General features: G+C 35.2%; 3 protein-coding genes across 7 annotated transcripts; 1 reads left to right on the forward strand and 2 right to left on the reverse strand.

Moving 5' to 3' along the window:
• Positions 1-1,326: 1,326 nt before the first annotated feature.
• Positions 1,327-4,144, reverse strand: LOC110660808 (uncharacterized). 3 transcript variants are annotated; one of them, XR_009144817.1, is made up of 3 exons: positions 3,989-4,144; positions 1,955-3,278; positions 1,327-1,543 (listed from the first exon to the last, which is right to left on the reverse strand). XR_009144817.1 is itself a non-coding variant. In XM_021819247.2 (2 exons), the coding sequence occupies exon 2, from the start codon at positions 3,194-3,196 to the stop codon at positions 2,009-2,011; it is 1,188 nt and encodes a 395-aa protein (XP_021674939.2). In that variant the 5' UTR covers positions 3,197-3,278; positions 3,989-4,144; the 3' UTR covers positions 1,686-2,008. The 3 variants fall into 3 exon arrangements, 1 of the variants encoding a protein (XP_021674939.2); XR_009144818.1 differs by having other exon boundaries at positions 1,955-3,267; positions 3,989-4,134; XM_021819247.2 differs by lacking the exon at positions 1,327-1,543 and having other exon boundaries at positions 1,686-3,278.
• Positions 4,145-5,591: 1,447 nt separating this feature from the next.
• Positions 5,592-14,419, forward strand: LOC110660802 (DNA mismatch repair protein MLH3). Of its 3 annotated transcripts, none has more exons than XM_058137518.1 (26): positions 5,592-6,001; positions 6,158-6,209; positions 6,299-6,346; positions 7,030-7,184; positions 7,298-7,355; positions 7,495-7,552; positions 7,665-7,757; positions 7,838-8,000; positions 8,094-8,109; positions 8,221-8,441; positions 8,798-8,867; positions 8,957-9,013; positions 9,176-10,036; positions 10,144-10,668; positions 10,739-10,805; positions 10,889-10,998; positions 11,546-11,619; positions 11,724-11,921; positions 12,476-12,520; positions 12,596-12,649; positions 12,758-12,864; positions 13,139-13,187; positions 13,401-13,460; positions 13,594-13,666; positions 13,810-13,895; positions 14,032-14,419. In XM_058137518.1, the coding sequence occupies exons 1-26, from the start codon at positions 5,876-5,878 to the stop codon at positions 14,203-14,205; spliced, it is 3,600 nt and encodes a 1,199-aa protein (XP_057993501.1). In that variant the 5' UTR covers positions 5,592-5,875; the 3' UTR covers positions 14,206-14,419. The 3 variants fall into 3 exon arrangements, with proteins under 3 accessions (XP_057993501.1, XP_057993502.1, XP_057993503.1); XM_058137519.1 differs by having other exon boundaries at positions 9,191-10,036; XM_058137520.1 differs by lacking the exon at positions 7,838-8,000 and having other exon boundaries at positions 8,054-8,109.
• Positions 14,420-15,386: 967 nt separating this feature from the next.
• LOC110660795 (WUSCHEL-related homeobox 13) lies at positions 15,387-18,412 on the reverse strand. Its single transcript, XM_021819232.2, has 3 exons — positions 18,014-18,412; positions 16,463-16,900; positions 15,387-15,751 (listed from the first exon to the last, which is right to left on the reverse strand). The coding sequence occupies exons 1-3, from the start codon at positions 18,258-18,260 to the stop codon at positions 15,666-15,668; spliced, it is 771 nt and encodes a 256-aa protein (XP_021674924.2). The 5' UTR covers positions 18,261-18,412; the 3' UTR covers positions 15,387-15,665.
• Positions 18,413-27,850: the final 9,438 nt, after the last annotated feature.

The following is a 27,850-nucleotide window of genomic DNA, read 5'->3' on the forward strand; positions in this document are numbered from 1 at the left end:
TGTTCTATTGTTATGTTGTTTTCTACTTTATAAATTTTATAAATAAATTAAAATTTAATAATTTATTGAATAATAATTGTTATCAAAATAAGATATACTTTTAAAAAAATAAAATTGAAGTATTATTAACTTTATTACTATCATTAATAAAAATAATTATATTTAAATAAAAATATAATTTTAACAAAAAATAGGATGAACTAAACTTAATACTTTCAAATACTATAATTTTAAGAATTTAAATGTTTAATGAATTCTTTATTTTATATATATATATATATATATATATATATATATATATATATATATATAACACGAATATATATAACGAGTGTAAATACACATTTAAAAGAAATATCTATTAATCACTTCAATCTTTTTTTTTTTTACTAATTGAATTATTTATATTAAATTCAGATTTCAGCGTTAAATAACCCTTTTTTTTTTAAATATGGATTATTATTATTATTATTATTATTATTATTATTATTATTTTCTAAAATAATTATATGACACAAGATGAAATGTTATAAATTAAAAGGTTTACTAAATATGTACTCCTATTACTTCTATTTTTCATACACGTAGCAAGAAAATATAGTTTATTTAAAAAAAATTATCTTTAATATAGTTAAAGTAATAAATATTGTTTAATTTTTTTCTTAATATACCTTTCACTTATATTGCTCCATTAAAAATTAAATAATACAAAATTATTCTTTAAACTAATAAATTTTACATTTTTAATACATATTAATAGGGGAATATTAATAAATTAATAGATAAACTACAAAGATAGGCTTACTTCTTTTTTTCATATAGATTAAGAAAATATAATTAATATAGTTAAAATAATAATTTCTTTTTAATCATTTTTAATATACCCTTGCCCTATTAAAAATTAATAATTTATGTTACTAAATTATTTTCAAAATTAATAAATTTTACTTTTTTAATGTCTATTAAATAGAGATATATTAGTAAACTAATAAATAAATATTATTTCGAAAAAGAAAATAACTTATAATTTGGGATGGATGAAAAAAAGAAAGTAATTGAAACTGAGGGAATATTTCAGAAAGGAAAATAACTCATAATTTAGAATAGATAAAAAAATAAATATATTTTTTGGAATGAAGTGAGTATAATTTATTCTAATGCTTTTATCCTAAAGTTATAATACTTTATTGCACTTATGATTATTTAACACCAATTAAAATCGTTTGTCCCTGGAGGATTTTTTTATTTATTTTCGAGAATCGAGAAATTAGCTCAATTAAACATCTGGCAATTTTTTTTTTTAAGTAGAAATTTCAACCATCTAACTGATTTAAATGTTTAATTATTTATAGTAACCTGTTAGCATTTAGCCAGGGAAAGACTGGAATGCAGGAAGTGATAAATTGTCAACTGTTATACCTCGGGAATGGGATTTCTGCTAGGACTTTGAACGGATGCTTCTCTGCCTCTTAATTCAGGACGCCTAAAGAACATTTATTGCTGGCACAGATTTTGCTTCGTTCGACTGGAACAACCCTCATATCTACAACAATTTCACATAGTTTTCACTTCAAATTCAAATACAGAATCGACTTGCCATGACGCAGGACCAATATGCTAAAAAAAATAAAAAAACGAAACAGAAATATTGTTTAATGTTTACTGGAACATTTGAAGCTTTGACGTCATCTGAAGCAACCCTTGATTGTATTGAGAAATCCTTTTTCAGTTCAAGGGAAGGAAGGGAAATCAAGGACTTGAACCTAATTGCCAGCAAGCAATTGAGCTTTTAAAATATACATCTATTTTTTTTTTTTTTAATTCAGTTCAAGTCCATTACAAAACCAAAGATGAACAAAAAGATAAATCAAATAAAGCCGTTTCTATTAAAAAAAAAAAGAAGATTAAAAAAAAAAAGAAGATTAGAAAAAAAAGAGATTATCACGAATCCTACCTCAGCTATGAACTTCTATCACAGTCGCGACCTGTTTCTAGAAGGATTTGGCAATCATGATTGAATCACTTTATTCTGTTTAACACATGCAGGTGCTTTGAACTCCTGGCATTTCCGCATTGGTGCAACGTCAATTGGCATCAGATTATCACCTGAAGGCTCCTTAGAAAACAAAGGCTTATTGCGAGTAGTAGAATTGCCCATGTTCTTGTCAGTCAATGGGCAACTTCTGGGAAAAATATCATCCTTGGGTTTTGCTTGATCCCTAGAGCTACAAATGCTTAACGGCAACTTCTTTAGTTTCAGTCTTCCCCTCTTTTTACCGGGCGAACCTGCATCTCCCCATATTTTCTCCTTTGAGTGACTTGATTCTGCTTCCCCATTATCCATATCTAATTGAGTATCTTTTTCATATTTGGATGTCTTCTCATTTGCTGTACTTGTGCATACCTCGCCAATGGAGCCTTCAGAATCCAATTCACCTGCAACACCATGCCCGTTGCACATAGAAGATAGGTTTCCTCCAAATGCTACACTTCCATTTGAAATCCTAGTTCTCTCAGAAGTCGGTGAGCTCTTAGGCTTCTTATTTTTATGACCCTTGAAATCAGAACTGGAAGGGTTCTTCGAAATTCTAGGAGAGCTGTTCATAACCCTATGCAGCTTACGAGCTAATTCTTCATCAGCCCTATAATTCTCAATAGGTTGGTGCTTTTTGTACAAAAGTTGAACCTGGACATGCTTCTTCAGCTTATTCCTTTGTAAGTTCCTCTCCTTGCTAGCTGCCTCTTCAGGAAAAGACGCAACTAAGGCTAATGCACTTTTAGCAGCTGTCACAGCTTTTGCTGCAATAATAGCCTTCTCCTGAGCCGTAGCTCTTGCAGCTTCAGCAGCCTTAACAGCAGCATCAGCAGCTGATTTTGAGGCTTCTACGATTTCCTCAGGTGAAAGATTACGGTTATTATTAAAATGAGAAGTCAAAAGATTGTTGAGGCGGGCTTGAAATTCACTTGAAGATGGAGAACAAGGAGTTGGCGAAGGCGGAGATGGGGATGAAGGAGATGGAGTAGGGGGAGGAGGAGAAGAAGGCGATGCTGAGGATGAGGATGAAGCAACTGCAGGAGGGGCCAAGGCAGCATCACCATCAGAATTCTGTTTCTTGAATCCTGCAAGCAGGCGCTTCCGAGGAGGCAAAAGAACATCAGCATCCAAGTGATTGATGTCGCATATATTAGCTTCCATTACTCCTCTTGTAAATCAAGTATTTAGAGTGAATGACTGTAATCTGTATCAGAATGATGCCACCTCTCCAACTACAGTCAAGCTAAAACAATAACAATAAGATTACAAATTCAGTATCAAAGCCTATCAACAAACCCTAAATCCGAGAAAAAAGAAAATTACACAAAATCAAAACCAATGGTTCTCACAAACAAAATCAGTTGAAACATTATTTGAAATCAGATCATAATTCAGAGATGTGCAACATTTGTTTGTAAATGAAAAAAAAAAAAGATACTACAAAATGAATCTACCTAAACCCTATGGATTTCTGTTCTTTGGATTCATTTAACTAAATCTGATACAAACAATCATCTAGCAGATAAAATAGAACTATCAAACATACAATGCAAAGACCGGCAAAGTTTCTCAATTCTGGTCTTTCTCGGCATCCAAACAGAGTCTACCATTGAAATTCAATTGACCAAACAAACAAAGAGCAAAAGAACGAAATTAAAAAGTGATAAGGAGCAACAAAAAAAAAAAAAAAAAAAAGAAAGAAAGAAAGAAAAAAACGATACACCTCTGAAATCAAGTCTGGTAACACAATTCCCCGATTAGAATGAGAATCACAATAGAAAACAAGGAATCAGCGCAAAAGAAACATCAATCAAGAATGGAAGAACCTCGATTCATTTGAATTATACAAATCTAATAAAGGAAAAAGGCATGTACGTGGATTTAGAAAGGCGCATGCATAGATAGGGAAACAGAGAGATAAGAAGAGGTGGATTTGAATCGAATTCTAAGTACCTGATCACTTCATTTTAAGGTAGAAGAAAGAAACGGCGACTTGAAATTAGGGTTTTTTTGTTTGTTTTGCTGTTGATGTTGCAGAAGGAAGGGGGGATATAGAGAAGTAGGGGAGGAAAATCCAGGTGGAGAGGAAATCACAAGATGCATTTATATATTAACACATTTAAAATTTTCTATTGGCTCTGGTTCTACAACTACAAATCCCCTTAAACCCCCTTTTTTTTAAAAAAAAAAAAAAAAAAATTATTTGTTGTTATTTTGCTTTTAAATTAAGTTATTACCACCCTCGTATTAATTTGAAGAAATGTTTGGCAAATGAGAGGGACCAGAGAAATGATAAATACAAAATAATTTATTTTACTATATTAAATTTTAAAAAAATTAAAAAAAATGTTTTTTATACATTAAATAAATATATAAAATATAATTACTTAAATATATGCTCAAAGTGATAATTTAAATTTAATAAATAATATTAGTTAACAAAGTTTTAAACATTTTATTTGGATTTTACTATTTCAAAAAAGTATTATAATTTTGTTTATATAAATTATTTTAAAATTTTTTATAAATTAAAATTATTTTTATTTTCATATATATTAAAAATTATAATTAATATATTTAAAAAAATAAATATTATTTAAACTTTTTAATATATTATTTATTCATATTATTTTATTAAAAATTTAAATAACTTATTTTATTAAATTATTTTCAAAATTAATAAATTTTATTTTTTAATATACATTAAATAGAGATATATTAATAATTAATAAATAAATTATTATTTCATAAAAAATGCCTTATAAATTAAGTCAGATATAAAAAAGTAAGTTTATTTTTATATAATAAAGAAAATATATGAATTTATTTATGTTTATTCCATTAAAGTGAATAAGCCATCTAGCGTTCGATGGATAAAAAAAAATCAGCATAAAAATAATTTATTATTGTTATTAATTAATGCACCAAATATGTAACTAAAATTTTTGTCCAATTTAGTAAATATCTACTTATTAATGTAATGCCAAATAATGTTCTTTGCATAAAATAGTAATGTATTAATTATTGTTTTACTTGAGAAAATCTGTTTTTTTAAGAATATATATAAATAAAGACATTATTAAAATTATTATAATTTTAATAATTACTCATTTTTATCTTTGTTTTACTTTACTTTTTGTTAAAAAAATATATATATCTGTTGAAACCTTAATCAATAATCATTCTTTTTAAACTCAATGTTTAAACTCAACTTCTTTTTTTTTTTTTCTATGATAAATTTAAAAGACTTATAAATTAATTAAAATATTTTTAATTATTTAAAAAAAATAAAATATTCTTAATTTTTACATTATTTACAATATTAGTGAGAGTCAATAATAATAATATAATAATTGTGTAACAGTGAAAACGGTTAATTCACTATCCATCCAAGTTAACAAAAGGAATGGACGGTCACTTCACCGGCAAAGCTTCGACGTGTCAGTCAGCCAAAGCCTTAAAACCAACGCCTCACGTGTCACCCTAGCAACTCGTCACTCTGCGGCGCAAGTTAGAACACCTCAGGGCACCTATATATTACAGGCTCGCGTAGGTCCCGCCATTTTGGGTTCTTCATCAGGTTGTGAAAAGTTCTTCATCAGGTTGTGAAAAGAAAAGCAAAATTGACTTTCTGATAATTCTGTGGAAAACGTCGACGTTCTAGCAGAACCCTAACGAAAATCGCCTTCTCAGGCATGCAATGGCAATGCAGTTCCATTTTTCGTCTGCATTTTTTTTGGTTTCAGGAACTAAAATGGAGCAATTTTGTTCAATAATCCAATTGATTAAGCGTTTGGCTTATAAATTTACAGCAACCGCTTAAATTGTTTTATCCCCCTTATGGGGAGTATTAAGCCCTTGCCGGTGGATGTTCGTAATTTGATGCGTTCTGGGATTATATTGTTTGACTTGACACGGGTGGTCGAAGAGCTGGTTTTTAACAGTTTGGATGCTGGTGCTACTAAGGTAATAAATAATTCCATGCACCATAGGGCACAGCATTTTCCTCTTGATTTTCAATGTATTGGGTTTTTTTTTTTTTTTTTTTGTGTCCTGAAAATATGGTCTGCATTTGTGAGCAATTTGTTGTTTTATGAGAATGACGATTATTTGTTGTTTCAGGTATCGGTCTATGTGGGTGTTGGCACCTGCTATGTAAAAGTAGTGGATGATGGTCAGTAGTGATATTATTTTCGAGGTAAAAGCCGTGTTGTGTAGATCTAGTATGGCTGGTAGTTAATGCTATGACTTATGTGCTTGCAGGATGTGGCATCTCTCGGGATGGATTGGTTTTGTTGGGGGAAAGACATGGTACTTGCGTTATCATTTGTTTCATTTGGTTTGTCAGTGTTTTTATTGGTCGATGCATATAGATTAATGTTCAAGTACTTATTTATGTACATTGTGGAGTTCACCTCTGTTTTGATATTTAAGAACCGTATATATATATATATATATATATATATATATATATATATATATATATATATATATACTTATGGGGAAAACATGCTTAATGCTTGGAATGTCCTCGAATATGAATTGCAAATTATCCTTGCAAATTGAAATGTTTGAACTTTGTATGATGTGTTTGGACTGATAAAATTTGCAATAAGTTTATGTGGATTTTGGAGGTTTGTCTGTGTCATTGTATACGTTGATCAAATTTTCGGTTGGAAAACTATCATTATATTCTTTTCTTTGATTGAAAGATCATAAAATCAAGAAAAGTTACATAATTGATCCTCTTACTAGGCTCCCTCCAAAAAAAGGATATGGAAAATCTACAGACTGGAATTTTCCAAGCTTTTTGATGTAGAACGTGGAATGATGGCTTTTGATGGTAGGTTTGTGTCCTACGTAAATATAGTTACCAGTTTAAAAAAGTAAACTTCAGTGGGAGAAATGTAGATGTATAGCCCCCAGATGCATTTTGTATGAATTTATTTTAGCTAGCCATGGGGTAATCTAGGGTGTTCCTAATGTGTGAACAGTGACATCAAAACTTCATCATCTAGCTGATATGCATGCTGCTAAAAGGAGTTTTGGCTTCCGGGGAGAAGCATTGGCTTCTATTTCTGATGTCTCCTTGTTAGAAATTATATCAAAAGCTCGTGGGAGGCCAAATGGATATCGTAAAGTTCTGAAGGTCTGTGCAGTCTGCCACTTCTTCAATTTCACTACTCTACTTTTCCTTTTCTTATTGATAGTTCATGTTGCTGTTGGTATACATTTTTTAGTGATTTACTTTACACTTTTCAGGGATCAAAAAGTTTGTATCTTGGAGTCAATGAAGATCGGAAAGATGTTGGCACAACAGGTAATGCGCTACTTTTGCCTAGTATTGTTTTGAGGACTCATGTATTATGAACCCTGGCAACTGGCATATCTGTCTCTTTGAGCATTTTATTTGTTAGAATCTCTCTTTTTCTCATCCAACATCTTCATGTATTTCGCAGTTGTTGTTCGTGATTTATTTTACAACCAACCTGTTCGGAGAAAGTATTTGCAATCAAGGTTTCTTTTTGGTGCATTTTCAATTATGTTGCAGTTTGAAGTGATGTTCACTTTTAAATTCTCTGCTTTACATTGACTTGGTGTTTTTGCATTTTCTTTGCTGAATTGGAAGCATCAAGAAGGTTTTGGACTCGGTTAAAAAATGTGTTCTTCGGATTGCACTTGTGCATTCAACAGTTTGCTTCAAAGTTGTTGATATCGAAAGGTGTGTACTCATCACATTAGCAAGTTGAAGTTTCTATGGTTATTATTAGTTTCTTGACATCAGTCATTCTTCAAATGTAGCGAGAATGAGCTTCTATGTACACGTCCTTCTTCTGCATTGTCACTATTGATGAGTCACTTTGGCTTCAATGATTCCAGCTTTCTTCGTGAATTGAACTTTAGTGATAGTGTATTAAAGCTTTCTGGATATATATCCAGTCCTTGCGATAGTTTAACTGTCAAGGTGCAACTTCATATCAATGTTGGCACTGAATTTGTCTTTTATGCTTCTTTTAGTCTTCTGATTTCTTACTGGAGGATGTTCTTTTTGCTGCAGGCTTTCCAATATGTTTGTATCCTTCTGTCTATTTTCATAAACAATGCACCAATTTTTGGGTCATGTTATCTGTGGTCAGGGATGATTTAGTGGTATTTTCATTTTTTTTGGACCTTGACAATTGCAGATATCAACTCACAGTTTGTCTGCAAAGGTCCAATACACAAATTGCTAAATCACTTGGCCACTAGATTTGAGTGTCTGGATCCTTGGAAAGCTAATAGCATGCATCAAAAAGGAAAGAGATATAAAACTCAAGCATATCCAGCCTATATTCTAAATCTAAGTTGCCCTTTGGCTCTCTATGATTTAACCTTTGAGCCTTCAAAGACATATGTTGAATTCAAGGTAATTCCTTGTATGATCTAGGTTGCTATCTATAACTTCTTACATGTATAACCATATTTTTAAACATTGTTTTCTATAGCATGTAAAATGTTATGATTTTACGAGTCAATTTTACGATCTGAACTGAAAGCCCCCTCACCAATTATAGGCTTAAAAAGACAAAAGCAAGTTTAATAACCCTGTACATAAAGGCTGCTTAAGGTTCATCTATATTTAAGTTCTATGCTTTGACTTGTTATCTTAAACTCACTGTCATATTCAATCATTTTATATCGTCACCATGATGCAATTCTTATCCTGAAAATCTATTAATCCCTCATTTTCAATGCTGAGCTTCTCTGCCCTCTTTTTGCCAGGATTGGATTCCTATACTTAATTTTATTGAGAATTGCATTCAACAACTTTGGATGGAAAATATGAACTATGGTATGCTCTTGCATCTATGTGGTTCTTTATTTGACTATTGTTTTGATAGGTTGGTTTCTGAAATTTTTTGACCTCTTAAATGTTTGTAGGGGAATCCTTGGGTCATGTAACTGATATAGGCAGGAAAGGTGAAACATGGAAGGAAGGTTGTTATCTTACCAATCTTCCCACTTTCTCATTCTGTTCATATTAAATATGTTTTCATTTTTGCACAAAAATGTAATTTCATTGATGTTATCTATATCTCATGCTTTCATCAATTATGGAGTGATAAAGGTCCACATCTAAAAAGCATTTTTCATTGTTAGATTTTCTTGATGCAGATTTGTCAAAGAATCCAAGATGTGCAACAAAGAAGTGTGAGATTCAAAAACACAAGTCCTCTCACCTCCATTCGCATTTTAAGATGCAAAACAAAGAGGTTGACTCTATTTATAGTGAAGAGAGTGCCAAAATTCAACGTCAACAGTTTTGCATGAACATTTCAGAATTCAAAGAACCAGAAACTGGTATGGAATTTTTGTGTCATGGTGACTACTCTATGCAATCATGGAATGGCTCCCTTTCTAAGCATGTTTACACAGTGGCCCAAAAGAGTGACGATCATCTCTTGACATCTGTTGGAAATTCTTTATTGCCAGATGATTATTTTCTGGAAAATAGATTCACAGCTAGAGAAAGATTCAACAATCATGAGGAGGGCAATATCTTGGGCTTAGAGTGGGAAAATCAGCCCCCTAGAATTACATCTGTTGAAATAAATGAATCTTCTGGGAGTGAATTTTCTTTGGAATGTCACAAATTTGGGAATTACTTGGAGTTTAGCAAGAACAAAGGAAAACCTTTCTTGCAGGGTTGCTCCTCACAAACAAGCCTGATGCTTGATAGTTCTTTGTTTTCAAGTGAAGATCTTGAATATCCAATTGATGGTTTCAGGACCAAAAGAAGAAGGGTTTGCATCGATGAAAATGTTGACATCCTAAAGATTGATGCCAGTAATGACATACTAGATATATATCCTGGAACTTTGCAGCAGCATGAGGCTTCATGCTCTCAGAAGTTTCCTTCACATTGCATAGGAATTGACATGCCCGTAGATTTTGACAGTCTGTCACGAGCTTCTACAAATTCATTTTCATTGCATGGAAAGGTTTTTGCTGAAGAGAAAGGTCTTGCCTCTGATTCATTTGCAATTATTAATGGCTCTGGTTCCTGCTACCAGTCCTTAACTTCTGAATGTTTTCTCTAACTTCAGTTACCTTATTTAATTCTGCAGCTTGGGCTGTTGAACAGTTCCCAGATGATAATGCTCATGAATGGAGAGCAGGATTGTGTGAAATGACCAATCATTGGCTTGATGCAGGTAGTCAAGAGAGGGAGGGAAACCATAGTTACAAAATGGCATCAAAGAGCTCTAGCAAAGATAACTTCATCTCAAGTACTCTGTTAGAATTGAAGGATTATGCTGATACCACTAGAGATATCAGCAAATTCCTCCAAGGTCATAATGTAAATGATGAATCATCACTAGAACATTCTAATACAAAAATTTGTAAGATTGATTGGTTACCCCTAGATTTGCCTTTTAGAGGTTGCAAAAGTGATAAAAAGTATGAAAGTCAAGAAAATCAATTTGGATGTCAAGATTGGAAACAAGATCATTTTCCTAAAGAACCACCCAGAAGAAGTCGATCGGCTCCTCCATTTTACAGACACAAGACGAGGTTTATTTCCCTAAGTCGTCATTCTATGATGACAGAGGGGAATGTGCAGTTCTTCCATGATGGCCGTACTTCTACAGGTACTCATAGTTATGTTGAACCTTGTGCATTACAGATAGTAGTCAACTCATATGCCTGTAATCTTTGTAGAAACTGATGACTTGAAGCATCCACATTTGCAGCCAAATTATGCAGAGGATTCAGTGATCTGCACTGGGTATAACAATTTTGAATTCCCCTAACTCATGCTTGTTTGATGCCCCAAAATAGAACTAACCTCTTTTTGAGGCTTGCTTTCAGGCCCAATGTGAAGAATGGGCAAGGCATTATGCTGGACGTGAAAGATATTAAACAAGATGAAAATTTCAGGCACTTGCAATATCTCCAGTCTCATGATTCTCCAGTTGAAGGTAACTCCATCTTCCCAGGGAACAGGTTATGCAACAGCTTAAGGGCTTAGGATGGAGTGAAATTACATTCGGTTCTTGGGGAAGGGGTCCATGCATTTGGCAATTGTTGTATTGATACGTAGATGGAATATTTTATACACCTCGATTTTTCATATCTTTCAAAGCATGCTGCATGCAGATTTTTCTTATTTGTCAATGAGAAACACATTGGACAGTGTCTTTTGTCATATCAAACATTTTACAGTTTTAATTTAGCTTGTCTTTTTGCCACAAATTACATATAAGTTTTTTTAATATTCAACATCATCATTACAGCATCACATACACACACACATAAATGTAGTTGTGATTGCATATTTACTTGTGGCCATGTGAATCTGTGCATGCTTTTTTTTTTCATATGTAAAAGCATACATGCATGTATAAAAATATGTGCATTTATATGGGTGGTTGCATTTGTGTGCAAGTGGATGAGTGGTTGCAGTTTTCTACATCAACTAATTTGTTCCTCTGGTTCTACTGCTACATCAACTAACTCTTCTTTCAGGCCTCACGCCAGAGGAAATTCAGTACTCAACTGATTATGGGACAAAATGGCGGAATGGCTGTTTCCAAATTGCAGTTGAGTAGCTTCACAACTTTGAAGGTTTTTCTTTTAATGAATTTCTTTATTGTACAAGTTAAATTCTGACAATGATTTTATTCTTTTGTTCTCTTCTATGCAGAACAACAATGCATTGCACAATATTGACAATCAGCATAATATACTTGACATCTCTTCAGGATTCTTGCATCTTGCTGGCAATTCATTGGTACCAGAATCTTTGCATAGGAATTGCCTTGAGGATGCCAAAGTTCTTCAGCAGGTGGACAAAAAATTCATCCCAATTGTGGCTGGAGGGACACTTGCTGTTATAGACCAGGTGATTACTGTTGTAGGTTTAGCTAATTGGCTACATCTTATTTCCCTTCCATGTTATTCTTCACTTATTTGGGTGTCACAGAGGATTAACTTTCATGCAATTGTAAGGCTCCCACATTGTGACCTTGATGTTACTAGTTCAAACCACAGAAACTGCCTCCTTGCAATTTGGAGAGCCTTACATAGTGTCACCTCATTATTTTATCTGGTAGGCAATTTTTCATATGTAACAAGCTTCTTGCTTGTTAAGAATACCTTCGTTTAGATATAGGCTTTAAACAAAAATTCATATGCATTTGATATGTATATCTTTAATGGAACTACCGTTAATAATCAAGATGAAAAATTCTTAATGAATATCTTTTTCAACACTGAGCAATGACTGCTAATCCTTAATGTCTGTAAATTCACCTGTAGAAGCACACAAGTTTGATGTCCATATGTGCATGTGGATTTATATAACTTCTACATACGCGGACACATTCATACAATCTCAAAGGAAAGTTTTGAGTATTTGGCAATATTTATGACTTTGATAGTGGCACTATATTACAGCATGCTGCAGATGAAAGGATTAGACTGGAGGAACTTCGTCTAAAGGTAATTAAAGCTAGTTTAAATTCTGATCTGCATTTATGTTATATAAGACAACTCATGGACCACCTTAATGCCCAGGTAATATCTGGGGAGGCTAAGACAGTTACCTATTTGGATGCTGAAAAAGAGCTGGTATTCTTTGCTTCCCTTTTTTTTATATGCTATTTTGGGGCTTTGCTATTCCCTGGAGTTAATGGGAGTTCTATGAGTTTGAGATAACTATGAACTTTATAACAACAGATCCTTCCAGAGATGGTGTATCAGCTGCTTCATAGCTATGCTGAACAAATAAGAGATTGGGGATGGATCTGCAACATTGAAGCTCAAGCTTCTAGTAGCTTTAAGATGTAATTTCAAATTCTCTTTAGCAAAACTTTCATGCTAATATGTAAAAGAATCGAGTCCACAAATTTCATATGTGAATTAAATTGAGACTTATTCATTGGTTGGACATGAACTGGGATGATTGAAAGCGGCTGAGGTGGAGTGCATGCATGTCTCCATGTATTTTTGGTTTGTAAAAGTGCTAAATAGCTATTGGCCTTCTGACTGGATTTGCCTTTCTATTATCTCTATATATTCAGCATTGTTGTTGACTGATTTTGGTTTCTCTTCCTACAGAAATTTAAATGTTCTCCACCAGCAGCCAACTGTGGTCACTCTTCTTGCGGTGAAGCACAGACTTTTTTCTGTTTCACTTCTATTTAATTATTTTGCTTCCTGAAACATGTTGAAAGAAAATTTCTATTCATTCTTAAGATATGTTGAAGTTTGGTTGGCATTTCGTCCAATTTATTTTGGATTCATATTTGCTAGGTTCAACTCCTGTCACATCCTAGCCTTTTTAGTGCTGCTATGATTTTTTCATGTGAATGGTATGCAGGTGCCCTGCATTTTAGGGGTCAATTTATCTGACAGTGACCTTCTAGAATTTCTTCAGCAGGTAATATGGACTTCTGGCATTTAGAACTACCTCACCCCTGTGATTGCCAGCCCCACCCCTCTCTTCTCCTACTCTCTCCCCATTTAAACAAGTCCAATGTCTTTGCAACTCATATTTATATTGCAATATGTAGCTTGCTGATACAGATGGCTCTTCTACAATGCCTCCATCTGTTCTTCGCGTCCTAAATTTTAAAGCATGCAGAGGTGAATGCCTCGTCTCACTGGAAAATCTTTCTTTTCTTCCCCCCTTTTTGAATTGTTATATTCTTATTGGAGACATTGGAACTTGTCCTTTGAAGAAATTTATGTTCATTTAATGATGTTTCCTGTGTCATTTCACTTTTTAGGTGCAATAATGTTTGGAGATTCGTTGCTACCATCAGAATGTGCACTTATTGTTGAGGAGCTAAAGCAGACTTCACTTTGTTTTCAAGTACTATGTTTAAATGCATATTTTACAGAAGTTTGGGAGTGAATTTTGTGGGTCTCTGTGTGCATGCATATTTGTGTCGTGTAAGAGGGATGGAGAGCTCATGTTAAATAACATGTGAATTTTCTGTTTTATGAAGTGCGCTCATGGGCGACCAACCACTGCCCCAATCGTCAACTTGGAGGAACTTCATAAACAGATAGCCAAACTTGGAGTGTTAGATGATGGTTCAAGTAAGTTGTGGCATGGTCTGTGTCGGCAGGAGCTCAGTTTCGAACGCGCAGCAGAGCGATTAAGCACAGCTAGAGGTTAGTGTTGCTGTTGATGAGAAACTGATAACTGCTTTTTTAGAATCATTTTGGTATCTCTGTGCGGATCTAATTAGATACATTCACTGTAAAGTCATTCTTTGTCGACTGGAGTAATAATCATAGTGAATATGTCTGTAGAGAGGTATTTGTTTCATTGATTCTGTATAATAAGCACATACATGTGGTGTGTTCAAATCTATTTCTTCGATTTTCTCATTGATTTATTTGGGTAAAAGCAAAAATATGGATACATTGGGACATTAGAATTACTGGTCAAGGACGGTTCCAACCTTGGAATATTTATGAAGCATTCCACATTATCTCATGCGAATTGTGGTCAATAAACTGAAAGCACTCTCTCATCAACACTTCTCTAATATTTAAATGCACATCCACAGGGCCAGGTATTGTGTAAATAATCAACATTCTATATGACGGCATAGAGGACGAAATGTCACATTTAAAAAAGTACATATATATATATATATATATATATATATATATGTATACCAAAAAACAAAAATTCTTAAGATTTTATTGGATACATATTCTGTTTATTCTTTTTTTTTTTTTCCCCAAGATCTTGCCTTTCAACTATTAAACATCAAAATACTGTTTTCCTGCAAAACATAGAGGTCAAAGTGTTCAAACTTCAATTTTCCGATATTAAACCATTTCAAATTTTTATTTCTTCCACCTCCGAAGCTGAAATTGACGGGAGCAGTATTTGTTGGGCCGTTTGCTAATATGGACAACAAGGGTTCTAGGTCCAAGGTAGTTGGTCGTTGTATTGGCGGTACAAAATTATATTATAACCAACTCCTGTAGTACCCCCAAATTCATTTTTATATGTCTTGAAACACCACCAGTGGACTGTGTCCTCCATGACTCTTATAATTCACCTTCATCGCAAATATCATTTCTTTAGAAGACAACCCCATGCCTTCTAAGATTGTTATTTTAGAGAAAAAAGAATGAGCTGCTCCATGAAAAAAGATGAGGACAATGCGGAGGGGTTGCTGAAATACTTGTTAGGTTCATATGTTGCTCCAATGAATTGAAAGACTAGGAAAGGATTTTACTTTTCGAATTCAGTTAAAATATCTTACTGTTTTAAAGGACAACATTTTTGGTACATTTTTTTTAGCCAACTGTATTACCGAATATAAGCATTTGAAGCTCATTTTCACTTACAAACTTAAGAAGCTCCTCAACATAAATCTATTAACACACAATCCAAATAAGATTATAATGCGCTACATGTCTGTCCATTCTCCAACTTACAACCATCATTAAAACTATAACTGACTCTGCTACACTTTAACGGATGGTGTTATCTTACAAACAGAATAAATCGTCTCTTGTTTTCATTGTTAAGAGAACAACCTATCTTAGAAAGCCATGACTTCCCAGTAAGATAAAAGTTCGTCAAACAAATTAGCATCAGCACACAAAAAGGTTGTCATCCTGCCATGCCATAGTCCTCTGCCTGATCATAAAGATTGTAGCTTCCCGGTACTCCCATCTTTCCAGTTAGGTGGTCGTCTCCTGCATCAAATGATTTGGTAACAAACAAAATCACCTATTCAAAGTTCATATTCACACCCCACACCAAGTCACTTTAAAAGAACGGGCAGTATTCATCCGGACCTAATGACTACATCTAATAGACACCATTATCTATCACTATCAATAAATCCTTTTAAAAATGTAAAAGGGAACATTTGAAAGGAGTTTAGTTCTATGTATTTTCTACTAATAATACAATAACACTATTCAAACCTAGTATAATTGTTGAATGCATACACTATACAACAAGTTCAGATATGGTGAGGCAGTAAAACAATAAGGGAAAGGCCCTAGGTAGAGTCAACAGAGAAGGACATGCTATCCATGGTTTCAGCAGAAAGTATGTTTTATGAAAGAAGAATAGGATTCCAGAAAGTCTTCCTCAGCTGGCCTGAGTTGCTAGATTCATCGATAAAAAGGAAAGTTTGATATCCATGTAGTCTACAGATACCTTTCATCATTACCGAAAAAGACATAACATGGATGTGACAAAATTTTATCAAAAGGCAACTATATTATTCTTTCACAAGGCACTGAAGGTGTTCTGAAACTGCTAACTTTTCCATTTCTTGTTATGGTTCTACTGATTTTTTTAATCTTTAAGACCATTTCTACTCTAATCTGTGCCATAACATTACAACATTATATTTTTATGTTGAAAAGAAAATGAAAGAGTTAAAATGTACGTACTTTGATTTGGTAACACACCCAAGAAATGCAATTCAGAGCTTATCTCAGGGCTCTGGAAGCACAGATCGTCGGCCCTTGGAGGGTTTTGCTGGGAGTGAAATATTTCTGGTTTTGTCTTCTTCTCATTCGGTGAGTCAACTTCTGTTTCCACTTCTGATTCAGCATTGTTAGATGAGGCAACCAATTGTTTTCTTTTTGATCGTGCACGCCTGTTTTGGAACCAATTGTACACATTTGTTTCAGAAATTTGTCCATGCTGGCTGAGTTCAGAGGTTATCTCTTTAATCTTTTGCTTGCTTGGAGTTCCATTCCCCTGATCAAAGATACGTTCCAGAATTTGAAGCTGCACAGGTGTCGGAGTCCAACGCTGTCTGGCAGTAATTTTGTGTCCACCAGAAGCCATTAATGGATCGCAGTACAGATTTCCTAGCCTGCCTCCTGCATTAGTAAGGGCAATAACTCTGTTCAGTCAAGAAGTTTTAACATATATCATAGAAACATTATCACCTGTCTCTTCCACTAAATCAAACTAGTTAAGGATCATGGAGTGATATAAGTTGGTATTCCAATTTTCTGAATCGGTATTGGCTAAATAAAGCATCTAGGCACACCATAAAGTACAATAATCTCGTACATCATCAACCTGGTTTCAAGGCACTAGGTGAGCTTGAGTAACCAACTGATGTTGAAATCATATAACTTCAAAAATATATAGTATATGACACTTTGGTCAAAATGGAGTTTAGATTTCATAAAGAATTTTACATTTCATAAATGGAAAAGACTTATTTGTGTTCCAGAATGAATTGAGTGGTGAAAACAGAATAGGGCTGATCGTCACTGTTCCGATTCACCTTTCAAAGGAAAAAGCCAGTAAAAGAAGTTAAAAAAGCTAGGACTTTTTTGCACGAAGGAATCTTTTTTGACACACCACAATTACAGTGTACTTTGCAGTTCAATGCTGAGACTGCAGCTCAACTCCCATCAGAAGAAGTATAAAATCAAATCAAACAAATAATAAATCCAAATCTGAATTGTGCAGCATCTACAGGTCACTTGTTGGTAAGTTGATAACAAATCCCAGTAAATGGAGCAGACAAACTATCCAAATGCCATGAATGAGGAATCTTAGCCAAGTCTTTTAAGGTCTACCTGAACCCAATTGTACAAAGAAGAAGAAGAAGAAGAAGAAGAAGAAGAAGAAGAAGAATACAATTCAAATGCTACGTGGTTACACTGAAGCAACAAATCAGAGAGGTAGCTCAAAAGTTTCAAACTACATAGAGACATATACAATTTCAAAAGTAAAGATGAAATGAATCCCTAAAATATACAGTATTACTTTAAGTGGAAAATGACAAAAGAGTACAGCAGAAAACCCTTGCATAAAAAAAAAAAAACCCATAAATGAACCAAGGAAAGCTGATCAAACCTTAAATTCCCCAACAGTGAAAACAGAGAAACGCACACAGAGGCACATAAGAGTTTGTCATTTTCATTTGCACCAAAATTTGACTGCCACATATAACAGAGATAGAAAGAGGTTAAGACCTGCAAGATCTTGCTGGGCAGAGAGGGTCTTGTGCATCTCAACAAGCTGCTCACAAATGGTGGCATAAACAGCAATTTGCTTCCTAAGAGTTTCAAGTTGCTCATCTGTCATGACCTTGACGTACAGCATTCCTCCATTCCCATTATTCCCATGAACACTGGTGATATTATTTCCATTTCTGTGTTCTCTCTGATTCTGATTTTCTTGCTGTTGCTGTTGATTTTCTTGATTATTTTCCCACTCCATTCTTACTCACTCAAACCATGAACAGCCCTCTTCTCCTCCCTACTCTCTCTCAGAGAAACAGAGAAAACAAGAGAAAAGAAAAAGAAAAGAAAGAAAGTCAGGATTGAACAGTAGAGAATGATAACGAGAAAAAAAGAAAGAAACAGACAAAAGCGCTGGTAAACAAAGTTGGTGGCGGTGCACTGTTGGTCTGGTCTTTGGTTTGGTCAGTGTGTCATACTATCCTCCCTGCGTATTTTAGCATCTCCTGCATCTCGTTTGCGTTACTTCCGGTTCTTCATTTTCTCCGCTAACGAGAAATTAGAGAAGTTGTATTTTACGGCGATAATTATGTAACTGATTTTTTTTTTTTTTTTTTCAAATGGGTTGAAAAAATCGAAAGCACTATTGGGTGAAGAGAAGAGTAATTAGTATAAATATGAAAAATTTTAAATTTATATAAAAATAAATTTAATAATTATTAAATTAAATATTTATTTAAAAATTTTTACGTAATTTTAATTAATTATATAAAATTTTTAAAATAAATATTTAATTTAATAATTATTAAATTTATTCCCTCATTTCAAGCACTTTGTCACTATTTTGTTGTACGGAGTACTAAATGTAAAGCGAAAAATGAAACAGTAGCCAACACAAAAACCGAAAAGAACGAAAACATTCTCTGAGTGAAGAAAAAAAATAATAATAATGGAGAAAGAGGCAGAGGGTGGGGGCAGCTGCTTCTGTAGCAGCGCCGTACTGCCTCTGCCACTATATGTCGGCAACTGCCTCTTCCCATTTCAATTTCAATGCATTATCCATTTCAATATATGAATTTGTTTAATTGTATTAATACAAATTTACTAATAGCTGTTTCAGTATCAATAACTGTGCCAATTACTTGAACATGCTACTAATTATTATTTATTTATTTAAAATAAAATAAAATAAAAATTCCAAATAGAGTTGAAATTAGATGCATGTGAACCCATGTGTAACAGAATGCAATATATGTGCAAGGCAACATGAGATTAGCTTGTAGTATCCATGGCTTAGGTGTTATTGTCTACGTGCAGACAATCCAGCCTAATATATATATCTTTCATAATTATCCATTGCTTGTTAATTTCTCGTCTATATTAAGTTTATCTTATTTTTAAGACGGGACATTAATTTTATAATTATAGGTTTAAATAGGGCCATGTGCAAGTGCAACTTCACCATCACCATTTGGGTCAAAGATGTAAAGCAACAGCAAATTCATCTCATTTTTATTTCATTAATTTCAACGGTTAGTAAATTATCTCATCATTTTCTTTATTTTTTTATCACAACCTAATCTATGGGCCGGATCGGCACTAAAACTTGAGCCAGCCTAAAGCTTCCAAGACTCGTAGTAAGCCTAACTATTCCTCAATCCAACTTTAAGGCCCATTTGGACTCAATTTTAAGAATTCAATCGGACAGAGTCCAGCCATAAAATAGACCATTTAACGGGTAGTTTTTGACTCGCTCGGTCTGTAAACACAATATATAATAAATTGGGGGGCTCAGCTCACCCTCCACATAATCAAAATGTCATTACTCAAATGGGAGCTCAGCTCTCTCATCCAATCTCATCACGCATACAGTTAATAATTTTACAGGTCCAACATAACTTTTATAATACAGGTCCAAAATAAAAATAAGTGCTTCTGACACATGCAGAGTCTAAAATTTAACTCAATTGTACAAAATACATTAAATACTATTAATGGACCTATGAAGAAGAAGAGCAGGTTAGCTACAACAAATAATCCTTCTGTAGCCTGAAAAAATAGATGAACAGGAGTGGGCGTTCGACTCAGAGAGTAAAATATCAATTTTAATCATAATCTCTATAGCTATCTAAAGCTAATACACCATGTGGAGTGAAATGCAACATCGTCATAAATTTCATTTAATAACAGCAAAAAGGCAATTTGGAGCACTCGCACACCCAACACTGTCAAACAATACATATATGGGAGCTGATCCCCTATACAGCCCTCTTAATCCAACCTCTGCCAACCAGTGTCTCTCAAGCCGGACTTTCACTTAATAAACCAAATGTGGGGTCCCAGTGAGTGTCTCTCAAGCCGAACTTTCGCTTAATAAACCAAATGCGGGGTCCCAACGAGTGTCTCTCAAGCCGTATCTACCCGTCCTGTCCATATCCAATACCATACCACACGCACGCCACGCAAACACACTGCTCCAAATTACCACAAACAACATCCATGACACTTCAATAATTATGAATATAATATAAAATGTGCCTAGTATTTAACCACATAGATATATATTTATAAGTGATGCATATGCATGCTTGAACATATAATAATATCAAAATTACAATTAAAATTAATATTTTACTCACAGACTTAACCGAAGTCACTGTGGCGGCTGGGTGGAGGAAGAAAGCTGTCCCGGCTCAGCTGACAATTTTATTATAATTATTTAATACATTTGACTCAATACAAACTAAGAAAAGATCAAAGATATCCTAAGCCGTGCTAAAAATCCGGCAGAGTCTCCCCTATACCTAGGACCTACCCAACCTGCAAAAAGGCTCAAAATACACTTCTATGTCCACAAATCATACATCCACAACTCAATCACATCACATAGCCCCTCCTGGGCCCATCTAAACAGTCAACAATCATATTGTGAAAAATTACAGTTTAGTCCTTATAATTAACCCTTTTTGCAAAAACTATCCAAATGAACTCTAAAAATTCTAAAATTTTGTCCCACGGTCCTTGGCATTATTACTAAGCTAATGCAAAAGGAATTATAATTTTATAAGTTACCACGAATATTTTATAGATTTTTAATTAAATTCAAGCGCTATATAATTAAGAAAAAGTAAGGTTCGGGTTTACCTATGCCGATTCCAACCCCTGGAATGCTCTCAAGACATCTAACAACGACGGGGCAGCTAAAATCTTGACCCAATTCTAAGACTTTTTTGGTAGTCTGTCTGCCCGACTCAAAATTTACAGATCTGGGCAACCGTTAAATTTTCGCGAATTGAAGGTACCTACACGAAGCCCACAATACGGGGGTTACTATATAATTTTTACAAAATTTTCTAAGCTCATTTAGTACTCGAAAAAATAATATGAAGTTTCACGGAACCCACCAAAAAATAGTGTCGAAAAATTTTGAAATTGCTATTGCCGCGAATCTCTCAACGAGTGAAGCACTCCGGTACTCTCGGTTTTCTCGTTGGGTTCACGGTTTGCGAGAAATTTAGCACAAAAGTCGAAATGGGCTAAAACTTTCCCGACAAAAATTGGGCAAACTGCTAGATAAATTTTGGTGTTATTGGTGTCTATGAAAAGTTCTCGAGGTGTAAATGAGGTTTGGCACAAGACCTGGTCCGATTGGTGGCTGGATCAGCCGAAATTAGCCTGAGAAGTCGAATCGGTGCACTGCGTGTTGGGGCATCTTCAGGCACATTTTCCCGGCGCCTCAGGTGACGGCCGGAGAGGGGGACAGCTGGGGTGGCGCGCCGGCGAGCTGGGAAGGCTAGGGCGGCGGTGGGGCAATGAGAGGAGGAGAGAGAGAGAGAGAGAGAGAGAGTATCAGGCGCGCGCAGAGGGAAGAAGAAAAGGAAATGGACCGGCCCTATCCGGTCCGGTTCGATTCGACAGGTCTGATTCATGATACAAAATTTTAAATTTTTACTCTGCCTTGAGAACGAAAACGAGACCTAAAAATTTCAAAAAAATTCATAGAGTCCAAATATATTTTTAGTTTTGCCACGTGGTCTTTAAATTAATTTTTAAAAATCATCAAAGTTTTATATTTTTGATAAATCGAACCCGATTTTTAAAACCTGAAAAATTTCAAATAATTTCCTAAAAATTAAACAAAATAAAATATTAATATCTATCCATAAAATAATTAATTTAAAAATTAGAGGTGTTACATTCTTCCCCCCTTACAAAAAATTCGTTTTCGAATTTTACACAAGGTAGAATAAAATATCAGAATTACACATTAAATAGATAAGGGTACTTGATACGCATGTCCCACTCTGACTCCCAGGTGCACTCTTTCACTGACTGGCTCCTCCACAAAACCTTAACCATAGGAATCTGTTTTTGATCTTAGCTGTCTCACTTGGTAGTCTACTATGGCTACAGGTTGCTCCTCAAACGTCAAGTCTACCTTTAGCTCTACAATATCCGGTTGTAACACATGAGAAGGATCAGGTATGTATTTCCTGAGCATGGAGATGTGAAATATAGGATGAACATGAGAAAGGTTGGGTGGTAACTTTAACCGATAGGCAACTGCTTCAACTCTATCAGTGACCTCAAAAGGTCCAATATATCAAGGTGCCAACTTGCTCTTCTTTCCAAATCTCATGACTTCCTTCATTAGAGAAACCTTCAAGAATACGTAATCGCCTACTACAAACTCTATATCCCTTCGTCTGGGGTCTGCATAACTTTTCTGCCTACTGAAAGCTGTTTTCAATCGTTCCTTGAGTAAAGGAACCATCTCTGAAGTGTACTGCACTAGGTCTATATCATGCACCTTCGCTTCTCCCATTTCCATCCAACACAGAGGAAACCTACACTTTCTACCATATAGTGCCTCATAGGATGCCATCCCTATGCTGGAATGATAACTATTATTGTAGGCAAACTCCACCAAGGGTAGCTGATCATCCCATTGACCTCCAAAATCCAAAACACGCATGTGAAGCATGTCTTCCAGTGTTTGGATTGTCCTTTTGAATTGCCCATCTGTCTGAGGGTGAAAAGGGATACTAAAGTTCAATTGTGTGCCAAGTGTCTCCTGCAACTTCCTCCAAAATCGAGAAGTGAATTAGGGCCCTCTGTCATATATTATGAAAGTAAGAACTCCATGCAATCCGACTATTTCTCGAATATAGAGCCAGGCATACTGTGCAACAGAATATGTGGTCTTCACAGGCAAGAAATGAGCTGATTTAGTTAGACGGTCTACAATTACCCATATCAAATCATATCCCCGTGTGGTACGAGGCAACCCAGTCACAAAATCCATAGTAATCATTTCCCACTTCCATTCTGGGATAGAGAGCTCTTGCAGCTTCCCTGACGGCCTCTGGTGTTCAAACTTCACCTTCTGACAAGTCAAGCTTTGGACACAAAGTTTGCTATGTCTCTATTTATGCCATTCCACCAGTAGTTATCTTTCACATCATGGTACATCTTGGTGGAGCCTGGGTGGACATTGTACAGTGTATAGTGTGCCTCTTGCATGATTTCATTTCTGAGATTATCCACTTCGGGCACACATATCCTAAAACCTTGCATAAGGGCGCTATCATTAGCAAATCCAAACTCACCACCTTCACCCTGCTGCACTCTTTCTATGATCTTCATCAATTGCTAGTCTCTATGCTGGGAAACTCTGACTCTATCTCGCAGGTCTGGTCTCACTGAAAAATGGGCCAACAATACCCCCTCGTCAGAAAGATCTAAAATTAGACCTTGATCCATCAACTCATGTACTTCTTGAATCAACGGTCCCTTCTCTGTTGATATGTGTGCTAAGCTGCCAGAAGATTTTCTGCTCAAAGCATCTGCTACTACATTGGCCTTCCCAGGGTGGTACTGGATGGTACAATCATAGTCCTTCAGAAGCTCCATCCATCTCCTCTGTCTCAAATTTAAATCCCTCTATTGGAAGATGTACTTCAAACTCTTGTGGTCGGTGTATATCTCTCACATTTCACCATACAAGTAGTGTCTTCAGATCTTTAGTGCAAAGACTATAGCCGCCATTTCCAAATAATGGGTGGGGTAGTTTTGCTCATGCCTCTTTAGCTGTCTTGAAGCATAAGTCACTACTTTTCCATTCTGCATCAAAACACACCCTCACCACTCATCGATAATGTCAACACAGGGGTGGTGGTTAGACACTCCTTAAGCTTCTGGAAACTCTCCTCACAATCATCTGTCCAAATGAATAGAGCATTCTTCTGAGTTAACTTAGTTAGGGGAGCTGCAATCCTAGAAAAATCCTACACAAAATGCCTATAGTAGCCAGCTACACAAAATCCTACAAAAATTCGTATGTGTTATTCTCCACACATTCGTTGTAGGCCTAAGCCAATTAGTTACAGCCTCAATTTTCTTGGGATCCACTTGAATGCCTTCACTAGAAACCACGTGTCCCAAGAATGAGATGCTTTCTAGCCAAAATTCATATTTTGAAAATTTGGCATGTAGCTAGTGCGCCCTCAAAGCATGCAACACCATCCTCAAATGCCACACATGTTCTTCCTCAGTTCGAGAGTATACCAAAATGTCATCTATGAATATGATGACAAAACGGTCTAAGAATGGCCTAAACACCCTGTTCATCAAGTCCATGAAGGCCGCTGGTGTATTAGTGAGTACAAAAGATATTACCAAGAACTCATAATGACCATATCTTGTCCTGAATGTTTTCTTGGACACATCTTCATTCCTGATTCTCAACTGATAGTAGCCTGATCGTAAGTCTATTTTGGAAAAGAATCTAGCCCCTTAGAGCTCAAGTTATAGCCAAAATACAATTACTGTTCCCGTGCACTATTTATGCTGCAATTTTGGTTCTGGCAGATTTTTGGTCCAATTTCATTCAATAATTTGATCAAGTTAAGTTCATAATTTGGTCTAACTTTCTTCATATGAAATGTTCTACTATGTCTTAGGTTTCCATCGATTCAAGATTCACCTAAATCGGAGTTTTCTAGAGAGAGTTATAGCCATTGGAACTTTACTGCTCAATGGTAATTCTGCAGAATCGCAGGTACAGTAACTCCACTTTGCTCAATAATTTGACTAGGTTAATGGCATAATTTAGGATGGTGTTCTTCATGAAAGTTTTAGGTATATATCTTATCTAATTTCTGGTAAAATTTCAGGTCAATTTGACCTGTCTAGCTCTAATTATGACCAAATGAACAGTTACTATTCATTTGGTCAGTTTGGTGCAGTGGCAGCCTGCTCTCATTTCACTTTGGTCAATTGTTTCACCAAGTTTTAGTCAGTTTTTGGCCATGGTTCCTTAATGAAAATTGTGCTATTTTATGTCTATTTTCATCTCCAATTGGTGGCATATCAATTGGGCTTGTAAAATTCCCGTTTTGGTCCTTCAAAGTAGGTAGCATGACCAATTGACCTACGAATTTGTCTTCCATTCTAACACTTCCCATACATTTCCTTTGGTCATTATTGACCATTTTTCAGTCCACAATTGATCAAAGATATCATTTATGCATTTTTCCAAAATTTGGTTCACAAACCCTAACTCACTCATTCAATCACAATTGGTGCATTTCCATCTTAACACCATACTAATGTAAGTTTATTAACATCTTTAATTCCCTTTAAACACATCAAACCATACCAATCATACTCCCATCAACCCGACCAAAATTTCAGTTTATTCCTCTTCACATATTTTTATTTCATTTTAAGGTTATTTACAAGCTCTTAATGCCATATAAACACTAATTAAGCAAGAAAAATTGAGGTTTGTATTACCAACCTTGAGCAGAATTTTCTTCCTCCTTTTCTTCAAATTTTCCTTCTTTCTTCCTTGCCCAATCCTCTTCTCAAGTTGCCTAGATAAGCTTTAACTATGGTGGCTAATTTTTCTATGGTGAAATTTTATGATATACAAGCTCAAAATTGAGCTTTAATGGAGTTTGTGGAGAGGGAGAGTTGAGAGAGGGAGTGAGGCGGCACCATATGAAAAAGAAGACCAAAATTGATTTTTTTTTCATTTCTTTTCTTAATTTATTTTAGTTGATGGAAGACCACAAAATCCCATTTAATAAATAACTTAATTAATTCTTTATGACATCATTCATGATGTCATCACCTTTGACTTTTCCATCTTTTTCTTTTTTTTTTTTATTTTTTTCTATTAGTTCTTTAATTTAATTCTCGATCCCGAAGTTTTCTTTTCTCTGATTTTATTTGACAGTTAGGTCAGGAGTCAGCTCTCGGGGTCAACTGACCAAATTGCCCCTCGCCGGTTCAACCCGGTTTGTAAATAATTTCATATTTCTTCCGGCTCCCTGACCTAATTATTTGACTGGCTTAACAGTTCTTTTTCGTGATTTCTCTTTTTCACTATGTTCATAAGAGTCCTAAGGACCGCAGCGTCACTTTTTACGGTTCGAAATTTGAGTTTAAAACGACTTCGCAGTCGTTCCCGAAGAGGTCACTCATCGTTGTGACTCTCGGCTCGTTTAACCTCTTATGTTCTGTTTTTCTTATTTATACTTAACTAGTTAAACATTACTAATTATTTGTGTTTATGGCTTCTCAAGTTGTCTTAAGTGTGGCCCTAATCCCATTAATTGTCCGGACCGACACCGGTCACCGGAACAGTGAAATATACCAGGCTATACCAATAGGGGTGTTACATCAGAGATCATGGTCAGGTTTGCATACCTCCTGTCCAGCCCCTTTAGGAACTTTTTTACCTTTATACTTTCTGTAGCCACTGGTGTAGGGGCATACCTGCTCAGTTCTAGAAATTCTGTAGCATATTCATCTACAGATTTGTCATTCTGCCTTAAGGACTCAAAGGCCCACTGCTTTTGATCTCTGAAACTTTCTGGCACAAACCTATTGATAAATAGTTACACAAATTGGGTCCAAGATAATCCCTCAATAAGAGGTAGTACGTAGTCTGTCATCCACTGTCTTGGCACTAGCCCTAATACATGCTGCACACACTCTATAAGCCTCCTATCAGTCAACTGTAACTCCATCCCTGCCTGTTTGTAGGAATCCAAAAACTGATAGGCATCATCTGACACATTATAAGTACCAGGCATTAACTTCTTAAAATTAATTATTTATTTGTAAGGTTCCCCTCTTGGTGCGGTAGACTACTGCTGTTGGGAAGGTTGACCATATACTATGCCATCATATCGATGGTTCTCTGTAATCCGGCTAAGGTAGCTGCTATTGGATCCATGGGACCCTGAGCCATAAAAGACTGATCCTGAACTGGTGGCAACTGCTCTTCTACTTGAGCAGCTCTAGGCCTCCTACCCCGCCTCCTCGAGACAGGCCCCTCATCCTGTGCCGACACCTCGTCAAGCACATTCGGTTCTAGTGCAGTGGCAGCTCTTCTGCTTCTACGCATTTTTTTGAAATTCAGCAGCATTAGCCCACAAAATTTCAAAACAACATGTTACACAGCTCTATAGACTTATATTTACACACAATTATATAAAGCAGAAACTAGAAGTAAAGATGACAATGCAAGATGAATATAGACCCTATTCTTCGCATGTGACTCCTATTAAACTCTTCCCAACACTTTAGACAAATATTCCCTATGAATCTGGAGCCTAAGCTCTGATACCACATTTATCACGACCCAACCTATGGGCCGGACCGACACTAGGACCTGATCCAGCCTAAAGCTCTCGAGGCCCGTAGTAAGCCTAACTATTCCTCAATCCAACTCTAAGGCCCATTTGGGCCCAATTTCAAGAATTTAACCGAACATAGTCTGGCCATAAAATGGACCATTTAACGGGAAGTTTTTTACTCGCCCGACCTGTAAACACA

This window comes from Hevea brasiliensis, chromosome 16 (assembly GCF_030052815.1).
Source record: "Hevea brasiliensis isolate MT/VB/25A 57/8 chromosome 16, ASM3005281v1, whole genome shotgun sequence".
Lineage (NCBI taxonomy): Eukaryota > Viridiplantae > Streptophyta > Magnoliopsida > Malpighiales > Euphorbiaceae > Hevea > Hevea brasiliensis.